This window comes from Poecilia reticulata, chromosome 8 (assembly GCF_904066995.2).
Source record: "Poecilia reticulata chromosome 8, P_reticulata-male-v2, whole genome shotgun sequence".
In the NCBI taxonomy this organism is placed as follows: domain Eukaryota; kingdom Metazoa; phylum Chordata; class Actinopteri; order Cyprinodontiformes; family Poeciliidae; genus Poecilia; species Poecilia reticulata.
Genome location: NC_088837.1, coordinates 8912126 through 8935047, shown reverse-complemented (window position 1 = coordinate 8935047; position 22922 = coordinate 8912126). Strand labels below are relative to the sequence as shown.

At 39.2% G+C, this 22922-nt stretch overlaps 1 protein-coding gene across 3 annotated transcripts in view; it reads left to right on the top strand.

The window, feature by feature from the left end:
• Positions 1–22922, top strand: part of prkcbb (protein kinase C, beta b) — a 93239-nt gene that overhangs the window by 36637 nt on the left and 33680 nt on the right. For all 3 annotated transcript variants that reach the window (XM_008415737.3, XM_008415735.3, XM_017306275.2), the window contains exons 3-8: positions 3982–4064; positions 12097–12208; positions 12366–12494; positions 19702–19858; positions 20752–20886; positions 22357–22453. In XM_008415737.3, the coding sequence (XP_008413959.1) occupies positions 3982–4064; positions 12097–12208; positions 12366–12494; positions 19702–19858; positions 20752–20886; positions 22357–22453 (713 nt within the window). The remainder of the gene's footprint in view (positions 1–3981; positions 4065–12096; positions 12209–12365; positions 12495–19701; positions 19859–20751; positions 20887–22356; positions 22454–22922) is intronic.

Genomic DNA, 22922 nt, shown 5'->3' with positions numbered 1-22922 from the left:
CATAAAGCACAAATACACATCAGATATGTTAATCAATGTTCCAGTTATGAATCAAAGGCGGCTCTAATCAGGGGTGTTTTCAGTGTTGACATAAATTAACTCAGTGTTTCAGCTGTTTTGCAGTTTTCTGCAAGTTTTTTTTCCAGATTTGTAATTCATAGAAGCTGAATGCTGCTTCTCCATGTTTGGTTCTGGTTCTGGGGATGCAGAGCAGAACCAGAACCAGAAGACCTGAGTGATCTGGAGAGTTGATAGAACAACAGCAACAGCAGCAGTAGATCTTTTATGTATTGTGGTGCTACAACCATTCAGTGATTTATAAACTAACAAAAGTATTTTAAAGTCTATTCTCCGAGCTACAGGGAACCGATGTAGGGACTTTAGTTCTGGTGCGATTTGCTCCATCGTCCTGGTTTCAGTGAAACCTCGATAAATCCTTGCCACACCTTTATTTCTGCCAGCTCAGGACGTATGTTGTAACCTCCGAAATGTTTGTTTTTATCGCTTTAATGTTCTGAACATGCTGAAACGTATGCCCTGGGTACCATGAGGCTGCACTTTACCTTGATTTTAAAGCGAGTGTCTGTTGGCAGTGAGAAACATTTTGAGCACATTCTCCCAAACGTAGTTTACCAACACTGAATCATCTTGTAGGCAGGCAAGTTCATCTTCGTAGCCAATGTGGTCTACTGTATTCTCTCCCTCAGGCTAAAAATACGGAGGTCCAACACACCAATTATCTTTTTTTTTTAAGTAAACGTTAACATGATTAAAATTAGCCTTGATCTGCTGCCGAAGCATGGTGTTGATTGGTGCATAAAGATGCACGCCCAGTGTCCCCGAACTCGTTTTCTGTGTAGATATGTGGTGGATTTTTTTTTTCTTCTCCCAGTCCTTTCATCTAATTTGTCCACATTTTAATCTGCCTCTGCATCTGCTGTCTGAACTCATTATTGACAGTAAATATGTCCATAAGGAGTGATATAATAATCACATATCTGTCAGTCAACTGTTTGTATACAGTTGATGGGCTTTTAAAAATATTTCGGCAGTGTGCACAATCACATGTAAACGACAACTCTGGATAAACAGTGTTTGATGCGCTTACAGTTTCGCCCTGACAGAAGGTATTCTTGTACGTATTTTTATTTTTTATTCAAAACTAATTTTGACAACCTGTCTCCAATAATAAAATTTTTTTTTACTTTCTGCCAAGCTTCTTTAGTTGAAACCAACAACTTTGCAATCGTAAACACCAATTTACAAACTGTTAATTGTGCCACAAATGTTACATTTTTTTTTTATTTTAGACCAAACAGCCTTAATTCTTAAACTAATAAACCTAACCAAGTAGTAAAGATAAATGTGGAATAAAATATATGTTTTAATTGTTGGTATTAATATACCCAACGTTCTGCGTAGGACCTTCAGTCTCCAGTCTAGCTCCTGCCCCACAGAGAACCCGTCCACCGTAATTCTCCTACACCAGCGACAGCAGCAATTAAACATAACCTGGTGGACCTGCGCGTCTGCTGAGCTCATCATACAAATTACTTCTCAGTTCAATTCTCCTCAGAATGGTTGTAAATGGCATCACGGAGAAGAATTGTTCCAGTGACGTACTGAAGGCAGTGTGTTGGAAAGAGTAGGAGGTTCTTAAAGAGACTGAGGCCCATTTCATAGCTATTATGCAAAGTCAAGTTTCTTTTAAGTTATTTTTTGGTATTTACAGGATTTCCAGACCAGCTGAAGGTAACAAAGTGACTTGATTGTGCTATAAAATTACTCTGAGAATTTTATACTCTGACCTTCAAAATGACTGAAATCACAAATCTAATTTTGCTCAAAAAATCTGACCAAAATTAACAAAAACAAAAAAATCATGCCATAAATCATATTAAAAATTTCCAAATGTTTCAATGTTATGGTCAGACTCGATTGTATGTGTTACTGCTGCCTGCTGCCTTCAATAAGCATACAAAACAATTGACTGGAAATGCACAATCTTTAAAAAAAAAAAAATCTAAAGTGCTACAACTAATTCATGTGAACAGATTTGTGTGGTGTAACCTGGATTGACTTGAGCTTTCGTGAAACCTCCCGTTTGCACATCCAGCGCATCTCTTTGGGCCTGTCTGTCATTCTGCGTATGGACTCCAGGGCATTTTCGTACGAACCGTTTCTCTAAGTGTTTGTGATGTTATTACCCTTCTGTGTTTGTCTTGGCTGTCAAGTGGAGTTGACACTGATCGGGGTGGAGATGATAGGCTCGTTGTGCATCAGCGCTTCCACGTTTTGTGCCTCGCTGATTGTTACCAACCTGGAAAGTGGAACCGTGTCACGCTTCTCATCTCATTTGGCTGCAGATTGCATAAGATTTCTTTGATGTAGATTCCTTGTTTTTCTGCAAATCGGAGGAGCCCAGGGAGGAGAAAGTGTAACGCTTACTTAGCTGTTGAAAACCTGTAAACAGAAAGGAAGCTTGTTGTGATAAAGAGACGGTGCCCATTGTGCGTCCAATAGGCCGACTGACTAAATGACAATGCCGCAGGAGTTGCACAAAGACAGTGTAGGTGTTAAGACAGACCCACAGGATCCTTTTGTTCCACTACTTAAGCTTTTAAATACTCTCATATAAGTGCTGCTTCCAAGAGCGAAGTCACTACAGTCAAGAAGTCTCCCTTAGAGCATCTGTAATTTGCCTTAATTTCAATAAAAACATTTGTGTCAAGTCAAAAGTGCTCTCGCATCAAGAGCTTTTCAGTCTCGTTTCTCCTGGAAGGAAGTCATTAAAAGGCAGAAAATCTGTAATTGGACCCTTCAAAGTTCGTCGTCAAAGAGCTGCAACAGTATAACACAGCACGAGTGAGGTGATGCTAAGCGAAACGTCTTCTACTCGCAGCGTGGTTTTATGCAAGTCTGACTACATTACGGACTGGATGCCCGCAAACGAAGCTTATTTTAGCTGCAGTTATTCCTCTTTGTTTGCATTTTTTATTTTCAAAAGAGGAAGGGGGACGCCTCTGTAAATTTAGTCATGCATGACCATTTTGTTGTAGCTGATGAGCTACAATTTATTTCTGGATCACGATTTGAGTAATTTCAAAGAAGAATTAAAATTGAGCGCCATTTTACATTTTATAACTGTATTAGATTATATGTGCTCTTAGAAATGAAACGAAGCGGAAGGCAAGGCCATTTTAGAGGGGATGAACATCAGCAGGTCTCCTCCGCCATTAAATTTTATTTATTTTTTTTACAGAAGTCGCTCTGTGATTCAAATCCTTCTCTCCACTGAAAGGAGGAGTTATCTTAGTCTGAATCTGTGATACAGAGAGACTAATCACAGGCACCATCTGTTATAGTTCTTCTAGTTTCTAAAAGTTGCACAAGTTTTAGCTTGACGTGTTTGACTTTAATCAGCAGAATTCCAACGGAATTTTTCTGTTTTGCCTTTTCTGCAGGCCTTTTTTGGAGTTTTGAACTCAACGAGTGTTTTTAATAAGCAGCTTTGTCACTTTCTGCTTAAGAGTCATTCATTTAAATGACTTCGATTTTGTTTCCTGCCTTTAGTGAAGTTTTTCACTGTATTTCCTTTTGTGGTTAAACACTGTAAGCTGCCTTGTATATAAAAGGTGGTGTACAGATAAACTTGCCTTTCCTCTCTGCTTTTTTTTTTTTTTAAGGTATTAGTAATTTAAGCTGAAAGAAAAGTGGAAATAGACGTCTCCATCCTCAGTGAGAGACTGTGATTAGCTAATAATACACATGTGCTGCTCCAGGTCAGTTTAATCTAAATGGTACAGAATCCATTTTTTCTTCCTCTTGTGATACGTTTTGGTTTGCAGTGTTGAGGCTCATTTTGGGAGAATTTATCATGTTGTATATTACTGACAACTGGTGTGAGAGAAATGTAATGAATGTGAAATTTTCACATTGAATTTTGATGCATTTTTTCTGTCTCACACACTCTTTTCACAGTGTGCTGTTTCGTGGTTCATAAACGCTGCCATGAGTTTGTCACTTTCTCCTGTCCAGGCGCGGACAAAGGACCGGCCTCAGACGTGAGTACAGTCAGATTATTAAAACTATACACACCCCTCAGTTTTTCAACGTTCCACCAAGAGGTAATGCTGAATTGTAAACTGAAATGGAGAGATGTGTGACTTAAAAAAAAAATTACAGGTGCGTAATTTTTTCTCTGTGTTCAGTTTAAATGATTGTATTTCTTGCTCTTCCTTCCTTTATTCCTATCCTGTCTCCTGTCTGATCTTCACAATGCAGTTTGTTTACTAGTGTTTTCTAACAAACTTCTCGGGTCTATGAACTATTTAGATGACTTTTGAAGATGATTAGTTTCACTTTATTTCAGTGGAGGGTAAAAGGAGATGCATACGAGAACACGTTTGCATAAGATCACATAAAATGTCAATAAAACCCTTTGAAGGTTGTGGTTGTAATGTGACGATATGTGTAAAAGTTCAAGAAATATGAATGGTTTTGCAGATTTCTATATGTATGCGTCAAGAAATCTGTGTTAAGTAGTAGGAGTTATGGTATAAACCTTCTTACTTCTTTTGTTTTTCTCATCCTCACATTTATCACTATTATATGTCTAATGAGACTCAATAACATTTTTTGACTCTGCTGTAAATATGCTATAGAAAGAAGCCATATAAGGAAGTGAGTCTATAGTTTCATCATTGAGTTAAACTTAATACATACAGTCCAGGAAGATTTCTGCGATTTCAGAGATGAACTCAGGCTCTTTGTTATCATTCTACTCGTAAAGCTTTCTAAGAAGCGCTCAATCACGGATCTTCAAGAAACAAAACTCTCTCATCTCAAGGAAACTAATGATTTGGCCTTTTCTCATTAGTGGGCTTGAAAACCCTCCTCAAGTTCCACCTGTTTCCACCTCCCTCTGGAGGGCCCTTTCAGCCTGACGAGCGCAGACACCTCCAGAGGAAGCACTTGTGTTTGCCTATTGGTTTTTTGACTGATAAGGCTGTATCTGCATCTAAAACCCACCTCAGTTATTTGTTTCCCACGTTTCACCTCACTGCTTTAGCATTTCTATCTTGGTGCCGTGGTTCAAATAGGGTCTTTTTTATCATTTTAGTTTCAGAAACTCACAAAGGGCCGAGCTCTTTCTCCAACATTTCTTCTTCTTCATCTCTTTGCTAGCATCTGGTTTTTTTTAGAAACTCAAAATGTTAAACTTTTTCTGTATTAAATATTGAAAAAGTCAATTTTATATTGGCTTATTTGCCATAGTCTTTCTGCAAGGTTTTTTTAAATCTTCTTTCCTAGCATTTGTAGTAAAGGAAAAAACATGATTGTTATGTTTGTCTCTAATGCCTCGGTTGCACTGAACGGTACGACACTGGCCGGTGAGGTTCGGTACGCCGTTTTTTCTGTTTACATCACAAAATCATAAAACCGTCTGGTACCGCAACATTCCTGGGTAGGTCCATTTGGACGATGGCACTGTCTGGTATTACACAACACAGTCCAGAAAAAAGTCACTGCTTTTGACAAGCACGAGACAAAATAGTGCACCGCACTATGTCATCACACTAGTCTGACATCACATTATGCGTTTGGGTCTGACCCATCCAGCTCACACTTTCAGACATCCAGGTTTGTAAAACATGTTAAAGCCGGTGAGCATCAGGTTAAAACTAGTAAAGAAAACCGCATGTTGCAGAAAATACAAGGAAGTAAAAAACCCACACATCCCAGGTAAAATGCCAAGTTTTGGTGATATAAATAAATTACCTTTAATTTGCTATGTAGACTATATTATTCAAATAAAAAATAAACAAATCTCCTAGAGGGTGAAACATACAACAAGTATTTGATTATTCATCTGCTTTTTTTTTTTTTTTTACTGATTAAAGAACTAGTCCAAATATCTCCTCTCTTATTTTTAAGCCAGCATTAAGCTTTGGGTTTTTTTTTTTTTTTTTCCCATTTGTCACCTCAAATCTCACCATCCACCTCTATCATCTTTCTATTTTCCACCGGCTTCATTTCTGACACTTGAACATTTCTATATTTGGTAGGCGTGTACTGTTAGCTCTCCCCTTGTATGAAAATATCTCCCACTTGTCTCCCTTCAAACCAAACCTGAAAACGCCGCGCACGTTGTCTATTTTAAAAGCTCATCCACCCAGGGATCTTCTGCTCTTAATTATGGGGCCGTGTCACCATCATCATATTGTTTCTTTAATAAGTTCATGACCTTATGACCTCAGTCCCTGGGAATGTAGCTCTGCTCCAAACTAGTTGCTTACTTTATTATTAGAGATGGAAATAGAAAGGAGGGCTTATATCTGTACATAAGAGGAAAATAACCAAGATGTACATCAACTTAGAAACAGATGTATAATGTTGTTATTTAGAGTGATACAGTCAAATCTAAAAACAGTTAATCCTAGTGTGTGCAAGATCATCTCTGTCTGTCTGTAATTCCCATACTGCCTCTCACTTTTCTTCCCTTCTGTCAGCTATGTATGTATAAAAGAAGAATTCAATTATAGATCTGGGTTAATAGAATGGGTTCCCTGTGGGAGAAGTCGAGGGATGATGTCCTCTAATGAAACCTACATTTCAGGCTAACAGCTTGCTAATGGTATAGAACTTGGAGGTTGAAGGACCGCATCTGTGCACGTTTTACAGACGTCATGTTGGAAATGAACTGATTTATGGTTTCAAGGTTCAGCGGTACAGGTGTAAAAAAAATATGGTTTCAAAACTGCAGAAAAAAACCTATACAGGATATAACAGTTTTTGCATTTTAGATGTAAAGGAATATTTGCCCTATTCACCACCTGTTGCTTCAAGTTAGTTAGTTGTGTTCTGTGGCTGGACAGAGGAATTTGCTTAAACTTTTACCAGTGATGGGGGGGGAAAATATGATGAACAAAGTATTTCTTAGACTTTTGCCCTGTTTTGAAACAAACATAATGCAAAATGCTATAAAAGTTAGCGCGTCTGCAGATAAAATAAATAGCATGGCCTGTAAAGCAGCTCATTTACAAGCTAAAATCACCTGTTCATGTGTTGTTTTGAACTTGTTTGTACAATAAATATCCTTGAGTGTCTTGAGTGTACATTAATGCACTGCACAGTTAACGTTTATTTTAAATATGACTAAACATGGGCATGGGCGTGTTTTAAAAGTTTCCTGTGTGGATCATTTCAAGGAAGAAAGTACATTTTTGCTTCACCAACTAAGTGACTCTGAAGCCTGTCTATCACAGAGCATTTCCAATAACATGACAGCATGTGTTTGATTTGTGTGTTGGTGGGAGATGACTAATGCTGTTGGCAGGAAATATAATTGGACAGGAGAGTGCTGTGATAAAACAAAGGAATGAAGAGAGGGGGAAAGGATAGACATTGACGTGGAAATAAGTAAAAAAAAAAAATGTGGACATTATAATGTTTAACTTAAATTTATGGTTGTATGAAAGTTTTCATAACTGTCAAAACAGCTACTTTTGTAAATCTAGGAGTTTTAGCTGTTTGCTGCAGTGGAGCGTAGAGATGTTTGTTTACACACTGGAAAAGCATTAATCTTATAGATGCAAGTGTTGCTACCCATCAATCTCAGAACTGTTATAAGGCAATTTCCAATTACCGTATTTTTCGGACTATAAGCCGCTACTTTTGTTCCCACGCTTTGAACCATGCGGTTTATAGCCCAGTGCGGCTTTTTTGTTGATTTCTCTTCAACCACAAGGGGGCGCTTTAGTAGGAAATGTACGTTACCAGTTTTTTATTTTTCAAAAACATTGTAGGTGCAGCTGTATGGTGCGCTCTATAGTCTGGAAAATACGTGTAGGTCTGTCATGATAGCAAATTTTGTTGGACAATAAATTGCCCCAGAAGTTATTGCATTAAATGGTTATATTGCTTTTACAGAATATCTTCAAGTTCTGTAATGGTAATGGCATTATGAAGCAAGTACAACCTCTCAATTATTTCTAATGGACATATAACACTGGAAATGGAAGAAATTTTAAATATCCAAAATAAATAACTCAATGCAAAGGACAAATAAAATGAATTATCTTTCAATCTCTGTAAACAAGATTGCCCTTAAAAAAAAGGGGGTCTAGTTGAGACCAATGCATCGCACTAAAGAACTTTGCCAACCTGTTTTTGATAGAGACGCAAAACAATCATGCGATGTAAATTATGTTAGGTGTTACTCAAAATACATGATAAAACATTCATTAGTTTATTTCTGTATGTTTCAGCTTTGAGGCATCAAGTGATTATTTTCACTGATGTGTTTTCCTAGAATAAGATTAAAACAGTTTATAGTTTTAGTCTGCAGTTCTGTAGATGGAGAGTTTCTGGCTTTATTAACAAATGCAAAACATTTAGTATTATTTTTTCTTACTTTATTGTTACTCTAATTATTGTTTTACTCATAAAAAAAAAAAAGAGCATAGCTATCTTACTGACGGTGCACAAACAAAATCGAGACACAAACTCGATGTTGTTTTTGTTGGTTTCTGTTTGTTTCATTTTGTTTGTTAATTTTGAGATTTCTGAATTGGTTTCTGCTAGAGATGTGCCGATCAGGTTTTTTCCTGCCGATACCGATCACCCATGAGGGCCGATCACCGATACCGATCACATAATTATTATTTTTTAAATCATAAGCACTACCGGTTACATTATGTGGAAAAAGGAACCATGAATTCACCTTAATTTAGACAAAAATTTGTTTTTAATAACTTTTTCCAAGAAAAAAACAAAACAGGCATTGTGCAAATTGTACTGCTATCAATAATACTATCTTTAACAGACTGATAACATATGAAGGCTCTGAAGAGGCTAAATAATGCAAAGAGCCAAAATAAAACCTCTCAACGTTGCCAAAAAATTCAAGTATAAAACTTAACATTCAAAGGCAAATACAGGATCCATTACAATAAACAATCCTGACTTACTGAATGAAAACTTCCTGATAGCACTGCGGCTAGCTGATTACTGCTAGTTCTGAGTGGCTGTTTCTGACTGAGCGGAGTAATTATGCAGAGCAGGGAGGAGATCGATAATTTTTCTTTAGAGATTATCTGTCTCATGTTAGGATAGCAAAAGTTTTAATGTAAAATGTATTATTTTAAATTAGATGCTGCAGCTTTAAGCAGAGGTTCAGTGTGAGAGTCAGGAGCAGAAGGAGCAGAAGCGGCGCTGCGTCTGTGAAATATTACTACCTGTAGCGCGTAGCAGCGGTTCAACAGCGAGAGCAGAACCAGCGTCTTACATCGCAGCTTGAAGACTGAAATAATTTTGCGGGTTATTTGTTTAGCTTTCCGACAGTCACGCTAATCCGGGTGACTGTTTGCAGCTGTGCGCTGCTTTACCTGCTATCTGATCCTCCATATGTCTTTTTTTACTGCAGTGAGCCTCGATGTAGCCAAACTCCGTCAAGTATGGCATGGAATTGTTTTGATGCCATATTAGATTCGTTGTGTTGATGCATTTTGACCTGCTTCACCCCATATGCTTCAATTTTCCGCCACAGCACTCAAACGTCCTCAATCACTCAGTGCGATATAGTTACACATTGCTTAGGATTTGCTGCTGCGTGTTTGCGCAGTGTGAAGGAAAGAGGAGACCAGCTGCACAGGCAGGCTGCGAAATGAGATGCAGGTGATCGGTTTGTGTGATCGGCAACAATGGACCGTGATCGGCGATCACCGATCATACACTTTTTCACGGAAATCGGCCGATTATGATCGGTGGCCGATCGATCGGCACACCTCTAGTTTCTGCTCATTTCTTCCTCTGGAAAGAAAAATTAAGATATGAAAATTATTCAAACTTAACAACATATTAAGACATTCTTATAATTTGAAGATGTTTTGTACAATGGAGGTAACTGTCAAAATGCTACATTAAGTCCCAGGACAAATGTAGACTAGAGTAACAATTCAGGCATATAATTTGTTCTGGCTTTTTGATTTGAAAGTTCTGAACTTTAACAAGAACCGAGAATACGTAGCCTCCCTCTGGACATCTGTGCTACCATAGAGCTCAGATGCAGGTGTGTATTCTCTCCACTGCTGCGGTTGCAGGTTTCACACATGCATGAACTCACATGGGCGCTTGATAGACAGCAGACAAAAATGGACTGTGTTCCCCCCTCGCCCCAAATGGTTCCACATTTAAATATATTTTCATAAAGGGGATTTGTTATGCAATTTTCACCTCAAAGAACGTAACCAATATCGGTCTCGACAAAATGTCAAAATAACTATAATCGCTTTTTTTGATGTTTGAGAATAGAGGGGGAGCATATTAGGGGTTTTATTAAGAAAACAGGTGATATGATTCAGAGTGAAACGATGCAGAAACCTGAAGACAGCGTTCCCCTAAGAAATCACAGTCCACCTGGAGATACGGCCCGCCCTCCACACTCCCACGTGAAACCTCTAATATACGGTTAAAAGCAACTTATGAATGTTAATGTGCAGAAATGAGTTAGTCACAGACAATAGGAAGACAAAGAAGCATGTGTGCAGGCAATATTCTCTCTTCACTGCAGAAATTGTCAAAAACTCTCACTGTAATGACTATAGACATAAAAACCATCCATCAAGCACTCACAGTTTAACAGTTTACAATGATTTATTTACATGAGATGAATAAACCAAATTACTTTAGTCAGAAATTTTAAACTTTTCGTTTTGCAATTCTTAGATGTTATTTGAGTACAATAAAAGTATTCATATCCCTTGAACTCATTTTATCACAAACTTCAATGTTAGCAGAATTTTATATTTAGCTCACTTATTTAACTTGAGTGAGTTAAAGAGCATTCACGCCCCTTTACTCTGACATCTCTAAGTAAAGGTGTCAGAGTGACACCGTTACTTAATTTAGTGACATTCACTAAATGTCACTAAATTAAATACTGTAGAGTCCAAATGTGCGTATTTTGACCTGATTATGAATCTGTGAAGCCGTAGAGAACATTACTGGGGAACAAAAAGCCACACCACACCAAATAAGTCAGCAGAGAGGTTAATAATTTCATCATCATATAGCAAAGGAAATCCATGTCAGAATGGCCCAGTCAAAGTTCATACCTAAATTTGATTGAGATCTGTGAAAACTTGAAAATTGGTGCTCTTCACCCAATCTAACTTAGCTTGAGTTACAAAAAGTCTCCAATTATGCTGAGATGGTGGAGACATGCAGCAAAAACCGAAACAAAAAAAAAAATATTTCCAAGTGTCTCTGCTTGAACTGATCAAAAGCTAAAAACTAAGTTTCAGAAGAGGACACGCAAGAACTTTATGAATACTGTCAAAATCTTCCTTCAGTATTGCTTTTCTTACAGCACAATACGTGACCACCAACATCTACAGCAGCCAGCAGCTGAAAAGGTACAGCTTTTGGCCTGTTAGCTCATGGCAAACGATGTCGCTGCTTAAAATTGGTTGGGAAGAACTAATCTTTGATCTAGGATGCAAAATTAAACCAAATAGATATTTGTCTTGAATGCATTTTCCCTCTAAAAGCTAATTTCATCTCTCTTCGAAACATTAAAATTTTACAGGTCTAAATCTCTGTTCGGGGTTTGAAAAAAAAAGAAAAGTGCCCTGTCACCTGTTGTGTCATCCCAGCGGCTGCATGCATGTTCATGACTGTTCAGCGGACCGGTATGTGCTTTTATCAAACTTCACGGCAGGCTGACTTCCTATTAAAGACAGTTGTGCCAACAGAACTGCGTGCACGCTCACCTGCACGCGCGTACGCACTCGGGCTGCTTCTGTTGCCTCGCAAAGCTGATGAGAAACAAAGCAATTCAGAGGAAAGTCGTTGTTATCAGATTACAGTCAACCCCCTCTGCATTCACCTACCCCCCTGTAAACTTCCTGTAAATGTTCACAGCAGTGGAAAGTCTGAGATGAATGGCTTGTGGTGAAAGAGCTGGAAGATCATTTATTTGCTCTTTGATTCTGCAGTTATTTAATTGTGCGTTGTGAAATGTTTGCTCCGATGAAAAGGATAGTTTTGAGTGCCTGTCAAGTTTTGAATGTTTCTCTTAATGTTTCTCTGCAGGACCCGAGGGCAAAGCATAAATTCAAGATCCACACCTACTCCAGCCCCACCTTCTGCGACCACTGCGGCTCCCTGCTCTACGGCCTCATCCACCAGGGGATGAGATGCGACCGTACGCGCTCCAAACTGCACACAACCCTCTCAAACCTGATCATTTTTGCTCATATCTACATGAAAATACTTCCCAATTCCTTTTATTTGCATGGTGGATTAATATCCTTCAAACATACCCCAAACACAAACAGTTTATTCTTGGATGTGCTTTTCAGACTGCATGATGAACATCCACAAGCGCTGCGTGCCCAACGTGCCCAACCTGTGCGGGACGGACCACACCGAGAGGAGAGGCCGCATCGAGATCACCGCCGAGGTCAAGACTAACGTTCTCACCGTCACCAGTGAGTGCATTTCATGAAACGCACAGTCGCGGATGCAGAGCACAAGCACGTCGACTGGGAAGAGTTGGGAATGCAGGTGTTTGTCTCCCTCTGCTGTAAGGATGGCAGAGATGAAGACGGGAATACTTGGTTCATGGTTTAAGGATTGGTCTTTTTCTTTTTTGGTTCATGGTATTTTGCCATGAAACTCACAGTTAAAATAAATAATTTAGGTCCTGTAGTGATTTATTTCAAAGCTCATTTATCAAGCTACAAAGAAACCGGATGCTTTTTTTGTAGGTATCAATTTCTTATGTCTTAATTGTGGCTGAATTTTTAGTTGCTCTTTTTTTCCAGAAACCGTACACTTCAATCTGCTATTTTGGGGGGTCTGGGGTTGAGGCCAGGGCCACTTCTGAGGCTTGAGATCTTTTAAAATATATTTGGACGTGTTTGGGGTTCATTGTCCTGTTCGAACTCACATAAGGCACCTGATCCAAAACTGACATACCATATACTGACTGTCGAACAAGGTTGAACACAACCGGGCATTACGGCAAAACTACGATCCCAAACCCTCGTTCTTTCGAATGTTTAAAGCTGGCATACATTCAGTTTTTTGAAATAGACATTGACTTGAACTTGCACCCTCCATTTAAAAGTCTCTCTGCTTTAATTTCCTTAAATAAGATTCCAGATTTAATATTAGATATGAGACATTCAGAAAATGTTTTGGGAAAATAAAATAATTCACAAAACAAAACAAATACTACATAACCAACCTGCTCCACTTCCCCTCCAGAAACAAACGACAACAAGATGAGAAGAAATATCGCTTGTAAATATTAGTCCAGTTTGATTCATCGAAGCAATAAGATAAAAAAATGACTAATATCAGTCAATATTAGTGTTGGTGCAGATATAATGTGCATCCCTATTAAAATTCATTTGCAGTTTTATCGTAATACTAACTTAAAATAAGGTTAAGCTTTTTAGTTAAGATATAATCTTTCTTTTTGTACATTTGGAAATATTTGTGATGCTGAACATGGTATAAATGTACTTTTAGTAATTCTGGACCCGTTTTGCTTGTTCAGACTCTGCCAAACTAAATCTGCAAAAATATTCACAATACACCAGATGGACGTTCTGGAACTTTCAAAGAACCGTCTAAAAATCACCAAATGAATAATTAACTGGACAATCAGGTTACTGTTGTGGATAATAATCTGCCAAAATCAACTAAGAGCTTGTCAACCAAGTAGGAATATTTTACTTCGTAGCAAAGTAATATCTATCAAATAAGTTTTGTAGTTGGGGTTTCACTCTGACTTTTACCAGGTAATCAGGCAAAAATTTTAATTATGACTTATGAATTTATTTATGTATTTATACAGGTCTTTCTCAAAAAATTTGCATATTGTGATAAAGTTCATTATTTTCCATAATGTAATGATAAAAATTAAACTCATATATTTTAGATTCATTGCACACCAACGGAAATATTTCAGGTGTTTTATTGTTTTAATACTGATGATTTTGGCATACAGCTCATGAAAATCCAAAATCCCTGTCTCAAAAAATTTGCATATTTCATCCAAGCAATAAAAGAAATGTGTTTTAATACCAAAAAAATCAACCTTCAAATAATTATGTTCAGTTATGCACTCAATACTTGGTCAGGAATCATTTTGCAGCCTTCAATGCGGCATGGAGGCAATCAGTCTGTGGCTCTGCTGAGGTGTTATGGAGCCCAGGATGCTTCGATAGCCTTAAGCTCATCCAGAGTTTTGGGTCTTGCGTCTCTCAACTTTCTCTTCACAATATCCCACAGATTCTCTATGGGGTTCAGGTCAGGAGAGTTGGCAGGCCAGTTGAGCACAGTAATACCATGGTCAGTAATACCAGTGGTTTTGGCACTGTGAGAAAAATTAAATCTTCATCTCCAGAAAACTTTTCAGCAGATGGAGCATGAAGTGCTCGAAAACCTCCTGATAGCTGCTGCATTGACCTTGATAAAACACAGTGGACCAACACCAGCAGCTGACATGGCTCCCCAGTCCATCACTGACTGTGGGTACTTGACACTGGACTTCTGGCCTTTTGGCATTTCCTTCTCCCCAGTCTTCCTCCAGACTCTGGTACCTTGATTTCCGAATGACATGCAAAATTTGCTTTCATCCGAAAAAAGTACTTTGGACCACTGAGCAACAGTCCAGTGCAGCTTCTCTGTAGCCCAGGTCAGGCGCTTCTGCCACTGTTTCTGGTTCAAAAGTGGCTTGACCTTTGACCTGGGGAATGCAGCACCTGTAGCCCATTTCCTGCACACGCCTGTGCACGGTGACTCTGGATGTTTCTACTCCAGACTCAGTCCACTGCTTCCGCAGGTCCCCCAAGGTCTGGAATCGGCCCTTCTCCACAATCTTCCTCAGGGTCCGGTCACTTCTTCTTGTTGTGCAGCATTTTCTGCCACACTTTTTCCTTCCCACTGAGGTGCCTTGATACAGCACTCTGGGAACAGCCTATTGGTTCAGAAATGTCTGTGTCTTACCCTCTTGCTTGAGGGCGTCAATGATGGCCTTCTGGACAGCAGTCAGGTCCGCAGTCTTACCCATGATTGCGGTTTTGAGTAATGAACCAGGCTGGGAGTTTTTAAAAGCCTCATGAATGTTTTGCAGGTGTTTAGAGTTACTTTGTTGATTCAGATGATCAGGTTAACTGGTCGTTCAGAGAACCTTTTCATGATATGCTAATTTTTTGAGACAAGGATTTTGGGTTTTCATGAGCTGTATGTCAAAATCATCAGTATTAAAACAATAAAAGACCTGAAATATTTCAGTTGTTGTGCAATGAATCTAAAATATATGACAGTTTAATTTTTATCATTACATTATGGAAAATAATTAACTATCACAATATGCTAAATTTTTTTGGAAGGACCTATACTCTTTGTTCTCTCAATTTTCTTATGAAAAATATAAACCTGCAGAAATGTGTCCCTCTGTTGTCAAAGAACAAAACTACCTTAATGTACTTGACTTAATTTAGCTTGGAACAAAAAATTGTTTTGCTTTTAATTTTTTATATGTAAAAGGAGCCCAAAATAAAAAGTAGAGTTGGTTTATATAATTTATTTTTACATGTAGTGGCTATTTTCACCTGAAGGAGGCAGCAGAGGACTATAACAAACGTTCTTCGAAGTCAGCATAATTAGAACAGTGCATGCATCAAGCTGAAATACGTATTGATTTATAATAAACTTTTTACTGATAAAAATCTTAACTGGGACCCTTCTGTGTCGTCACCACGGCTACATGCAGACATAAACCAAATTTGAGTCAGTTAATTATTTTCTGCAAAGATGTGGACCTTTTAGAGTTTAAGAAGAGAAAATTACTTATTGTATTTAAAAACCGACAACCACAAATCATCAAAGGCGGAATTGAAATTGTGTGGAAATTGCAACCTGGGAAACCCAGAATTTTTTTACGTTTAACTCTTTGATTCGTCTTGTTTCTATGCGTCATGTTACTTTAAAGTCTCCAGATTTTTAACTACGTAAGTGTTAAGTGTTTAAGTAGCCATTTTAGAAGCTTACAGAGCTTTTTGTTCAACATGCTCGTGTTTTTCTCTCACTGGTACTGTGCACCTTATAACTACTATTACCATAATATAATTATGAATTTTCTTTACAGTAATATTTCCTCTAAATGGCTGACTTAGGAGTTGAAAACCTGAAAAGGATGAGTAGAAATAAGTTAAATTAAATGTTTAAATTAGTTTGACTCCCTTAACATATCTCCAGCTTAGTGTACTAAACTCAATATGCAGTAAATATTTGTCTTATTCAGTGTTATCAGAAATGAATATTATTTTGGTTCTTGAATGCTGGATTCTTCTTCCTTGCTGGTCGGTGTGTTTCAGTCTCATCTTTGGTTCTGGTTCCCACGCTCCAACACGGGGTCATTAACTGCTCGTTATGTGGGAAATGATAAGAGAGTGCACTTATCTCACACGCGCGCACGCGCACACACACACACACTGCCAGGACAGCAGTAAATCCACTTAGCAGACCAGAATGGCGAACTAATTCCGGTATGTAAATGTCCAGGTAAAAATGATCCGGTCATTGTTAAAGGTTTTGTTCAACATCTAGTTATTTTGCGACGTCCTTTTGGTTTTACGTGATAACTCTTTAACAGTAGAAGACGGAGGCAGGAGCGATTCCATTTTTTGCCGACAGGGATCAGTGCGGAGCCGTGTGCAGCATCCTGATTCCAGCTGTGGTGATTAAGAAGCAGAAAGTACAAGCATCTTCCCTTAAGCTTAACAAAGCAGGATCTGGTAAACAAAATATGGCTGCTCCTCCGAGAGATGTGTTTGTGTTGACTCCAATTTTGGATTTCACGAAGCCATTGCTGCTGTTGTAAAGCAACAAATTCTTCACAGCCTATTCTCTTGTCGTAGGTAGATCAAAGTTCACGGTGATGCAAAGCTCATGGGAGCAGAGAGGGCCTGGTCTCTTTTTTTAAAGAGACACCAGCATGGCAAAATGCAGAGTAGGATATCAAACCAAAGTCTTTCAGATGCTTTGTGTTTCCCCCGTAAGAGAATGGTTTAGTAAACAAACCTTCATTGGGAAAGGAGTTATTGTGATCAGTAGCAAGCGCAACTGCTGAAAGACTGGTTTAAAAGCGCACAGGACTCTTCAAACCATTCACACCGGACAAAGAGCACACCGTAAATCACAACGTGTTTGACCATTAACTCTTCTACGCATGCACAAAACTTGCGTGGTTTAATATTGTCTGGCAACTTCTTTGGTTTCTGGAACATGCCTGAAGGAGTAGTCGCTAATCCGTCGCCTGACTGGGAACACCTAAAGTGGTTTATTCCAATGTTATTGGTGGCGCTGTTGCTGTGTGAATCACTAGTTGCCAGTCCTCTGGCTGCAATAACAAGCATCTCTTCCAGCTGAAATGAACAAACCAAGTACCAAGTGTAAGGATTATGCTTAAGGATTATGTCGCATTTTATTTAAAAACTGATGTACCTGCAATTGTTGGAACAAGAAGCTTCATGACAAGAAGCTGCTGGATTAGTTGCATTTCAATACAGATGAAGATTTTTTTTCCTTCTAGTTTAGATCTCAGTAGCTGTTGAAATGTGTGCATATGTTCCTCTCCAAACGGATTGTATGTCGCCTGATGACATTAGAACAGGGTGAACAGAAACAAACGGTATGATTAAAGAAGTAACCCAATTAGATTGGGTGAGATTGATCTTCTACTTAGTAATTTAGTCAAATAAAACATCCAAGGTGGCACTATAGAGTAATCTGCTCTTCCATTGATATGTACGCTCCAGCAGATACGTTCATTTACTCACAGCAGCAGATTTGCTGTTTACTCTGTGTCCTCTGGGACTATTTGGTATTCTTCCCTCTTCACAGCTCTCCTCCACTGCTATTTGATGGTCACTTTAACTGCATCATCTAATATTTATTGGCCCGCTCTGCTGAGAGTTTAATGCTGGGGTCTTCGCTGCGGTTAACCTATTGGAGGTTAGCAGAGAGTAATGCTTTAGCAGCAGCATTTTTCCTGATCTCCTGGGGAAGCTCTCCTTTCTGTCTTGGTTCAAAGGAAACTTACACGCCACCTTATGAGACCTTTAGATTTTTATGGGACAAGTAGAGGATTTTCTTTCACTGAAATATGGCGGGGGGAAGCATGGCAACTATCTATAGTAGTTAGTAGATTGTCATTTTTCTCTCATCATGCTAAAAACGTCATAGAAGCTAGCCTGGCGGAAAAAAAAGTAGTAAATAGACGATCAACATAATAGTTCACAACGACTCCTTCTTATCTCTGATTGGCCAATTTGAAATTCTACCAGAGAAATTCAGCTCGATGGGAGAAATCCCAGAGTAAGTAGGGAAGAGAGATGAGAATCAAACGGAATTGCATAGGAAGACGATGGCCAGCTCAGATAAAAGCAGCCAAGTCCTCACCAGATCACAGTCTAAAAGCATTGTAAAAAGTAAACAGTTTTTTAACCGGTAAATATGAAAAAGCATCTAAATTTGGGGAAATAAAATCTGCAAGTTTTAGCTGCGCTTGTTTATTAGTAGAAGTTTCTTTTAATTAATTTAGAATTTAGTGAATAACTAAAGACATTTCATTGAAGCTAAACACATGAGATCTGTTAAGTAACTTGCATAGGTTTTTGCATCTTCAAGAAGAAACCACATTTAAAAAGTAAATTTTATAAAGAATTTTTCCTTTGTGTTTCTTCTTACATCGCTTTCCTTAATCTGCTATTCTTTGGGGGGGGGACGATTTCAACTAACCAAAATTAAATGTACTAATATGTATTTACAGTGTTACTGTGGATCATGGCTGGAAAAACCCAGCATCCCACCCAACATACACTAGCATTTCTTCTGGTAATCGATGTGAACTTGCAGGTTGACCCACGGCATTTGTTGAACGCATACACACACACACACACACAGAGAGAGGCAAATAGACACACATTTTTATTACATTGATGGAATACAATTACCTCTCAATGACAGGCTGCCTCAACAAATGGATTAGTATTGAAGTTGGCAAAGTTCCACGTTCGGTCATTACAATCAGATCTTCCAACCCTGTGAAGGGTTATGATTACTTTCTTCATGTTTATCCTAAATAATGCCATGTTATCATTTCAACTGATGTTTTTTTTTCTCCCTATTGCAGGACACACATTTACACTGAAAAATTAATTAGTTTATTTCACTTTAAAAAGAAGAAATTTAGAATCTACTCAACATATTTGATTTAATAATATATAACGTTATTTCCTTTGTCTGCATGCAGTATTTATGGACACTGCAGTCACATTTTGTCACAAAGGTTCTGAGTAACGCTTATGTTGAAAACAAAGAATCACTTTCCTCACGAATTCTCCATCAGTCCGACTCGAATAGCAAAAATATGCCACTACTTCTGTAATTTCCTGTCTTTATGATTTGTGCCGTGTTATTTTATTTCTATCCAAATTCAGTTTTCTGCTTCAAGCCAAACAGCTAGCATAGGCAACTTGACCTTCTTTCTTTTTAAGCTAATAGTCTCAGAACTTTTAGATGCTGTAACCTTGGACCACCACAAGAGGGACAAGAATTGAAAAAGTTAAATTATTGCTAAATTTGACTTGCTTTTTTTTTTTCTTTTGCTTTCTTCAGTTAAAGAGGCCAGGAATCTGATTCCTATGGACCCCAATGGGCTGTCAGACCCCTACGTGAAGCTGAAGTTGATCCCAGATCCACGCAGCGAAAGCAAACAGAAGACCAAGACTATAAAGTGCTGCCTAAACCCCACATGGAACGAGACCTTCAAATTGTAAGAGTGTTTAACGGCTTCTCATTGATATCATGTCTTCGTCTTAATCAAAGAACTACCTTCGGGCCGCTGCATTGTGCCGCTCTTCCCATGCTCGAGTGACCGCCGGCGCTCTGATGAGAACATCTGGCTTCCTGTATCTTGTAAAACTTGCTTTTGGGGTTGTTTTGCTGCTGCTGCATCCTTGATAATCCTCGCGATGATTAGTTCAGGAGAAGACTGAGACTGATAACTCCAGGCATTTCAGTGCAGATGTTCAGGCTTAGAGGAACTGTGTATCTTTCAAGCCACCGAAATAAGAGAGCAATGCGCTTTAGTAAACTAGTTTGTAAAGACAAAAAAAAAAGTTGTTTTGAGGTTTTTTTCTTTTTGCCCCTTGTGAATGCTGGTTTTCAGCCATTTCTGCTTTATTTCCTGTTCTCTTAAGTTCGTTTCACATTTAGTCAATCAGATGCAGCCGCTTAATGTACCAGTAATTACCAGTGAGCAGTAATTAATACTGGAAGGAGTTTCAGTATGTAAACCTTTCAATTCCTTTCGGTGGACTCCTTTCATGTCACCTGTTTTGTGAGATTTTGTTTTACATGTTACAAGTCTGTTTTTGCATTCTCCACAAAACGCAATGTGTTGTTTAGGCACATTGGATTTTGGTTCACCAGAAACTTCTATAAATGCCAACTAGGATTTAAGTTGATAACTCTTAATCAGAAATAATTACTGATTCAAATACCTCCTAATTAAAACCTTTGCCAATTAATACTTGCACTATTGTCATGCTAGCCGCTATAAACAATGAGCAGTGGATTTAATTTCATTTTGTACTTTAAAATGATGTAATGTCACAAAGTAGAGTTGTGTATCTCACCCCCCCCCCCCCCGTGTGTCTCCTCCAGCCACCTGAAGGAGTACGACAAGGACCGCCGCCTGTCGGTGGAGGTGTGGGACTGGGACTTGACCAGCCGCAACGACTTCATGGGATCGCTGTCCTTCGGCATCTCAGAGCTCCAAAAGCAAGGGGTGGACGGCTGGTAAGACACGGAGATGAATGGAGTTGGGGTGTGGAATGGAAACATTTGAGGTGGCGAACACAAGAGAGCAGCAGGAGGGAAAGTGAAGGTGACCTTGTTCATTACTGTAGCATAGGAGAAAAAACTTTTTTTCTTTTTTTTGAGCTTTTCTTCCTAATCTGGTTATATTTAGTGCCAGAGTAGCTCTTCCCCCGTCTTTTTTATCTCTGCTTCTTTATCTCTCCTCTCCTCCACCCTCGCGCCCTCCCTCTCTCTATATCCCTCTCCCTCTGTGTCTGCAGCCCAATCACTATCTCTCTAAATCTTCCTCTTTTTTTCTTTTCTTTTTTTTTTTTTTTTTTGCTGACACTGCTCTGTCAGGGTTTTTAATGAGATGCCAACTTTTGAGGTGAGACCGGGAGGTGGGAGGATGCCTCGGTACACCTGATATTCGGAGTGAGCCTTTTAAGATGCAGGTTTTCCTCTAATCCACCTCTGTGCAGCTCCGCACACTTACTGGCAGACTGAGAGAGACTAAAAGATCTGTTATTGGATTTGTTAGTTTCCATATTGATGCCACTTTAAATAGGAACTGGGGTCTTGTAGAAATAAAATGTCAGAGGCTTGTCGGACGTTAGTGATCAGACAGCACCATGAAGGCAATAACAGGAACATAACAGGTCAGGGAGGAAGTTGTGAAAACTCATATTGCTCTTTAACCTAGGTTTGCCCCCATGAAACCTTGTGGTGGAAGCATCATGCTGTGGGATTTCTGTTCTTCAGCAGGGACAAATCTGAGAGTGTAATCTCACTGAGTTTAGGCTTTAAATCGAGGAAGATTTGTGGGGGGAAAAAAATAATTCTCTAAATGTGCAAAGCTGGAAGAGACAAACTCCTTGAAGACTTTTCACTGCAAAAGTAGCAAAAAGTGAATCTACAAAGTCTTGACTTGGGGGAGCTGAATATTAATGCATGCCAGGCTTTTCAGATTTCCTGATAAAACTGTAGAGCCACGCGTCACTTTTGTTTTAATTTACAATTATACTCCATTTGGTGCCATTGTGTACCATAACATTTCTCATAATAGACAATGGGGATTCATCAGAAGGATGTGAAAACACTTTTGCAGACGACTTGCAGCCGGGACACATAAAATCGTTTCTAACCGCATTTTGGTTTTGATTGAAATGTAAACGTATTTTGCTCTCACATATTTTTGTTAAAGAAACAACAGTCGACGTGGGCTGTCGCCTCAGGAAGCGTTTATCTGATTCCAGGTTGCTGAAGGTGAAACCGGGAGGATCTGTGACAATAAATCAATTCTCTAAAAAATTGGTGAAGCTGTGTGGTTTGTGCTTCAGCCAAGAGAAGTTCTTATTATTACGGGCAAAATGTTTCCCTTTTAGTCCTATAGAAAATAACCATTCCCCCCGCGGCTATGTGTGCAAGTCAATCATCAATCATGTAAGAGCGAATATCTCTTTATTTCAGGTTTAAGCTCCTTTCTCAGGAAGAAGGCGAGTACTTCAATGTTCCTGTGGCTCCAGAGGGAGAGGAAGGCAACGAGGAGCTACGGCAGAAATTTGAGGTGTGTGTGTGTGTGCGCGTGTGTGCGCGCGCCTGCATGTGTGCATTTAAATGCGTTGGGTGTTTGGGAATGTGTGTGTGTGCAGTTGGCTTTGGCCACTCTCCGTGCATGTGTGTGTGTGTGTGTGCGTGTGTGTGTGCGTGTGTGTGTGTGTGTGTGTGTGTGTGTGTGTGTGTGTGTGCGTGTGCGTGTGTGTGTGTGTGTGTGTGTGTGTGTGTGTGTGTGTGTGTGTGTGTGTGTGTGTGTGTGAGTGAGAGCCACTCTGGGAGAGCTGTTAGCAGTTGGCAGGCACACTTACAGCACCATCCGGTCTGGCACACGGCAGGTCCAGACGTGTTTGTGTGTGTGGGGGGGGGCTGACCAGTAGGTCCATTCATTAACACATTTGGCAGCGATGAGGATCACCCCACTCCGTGATTTTCCCTTTTTCTTCCTCCTTCCTTCTTCTTTGCTCCGTTTGTCGCACTGA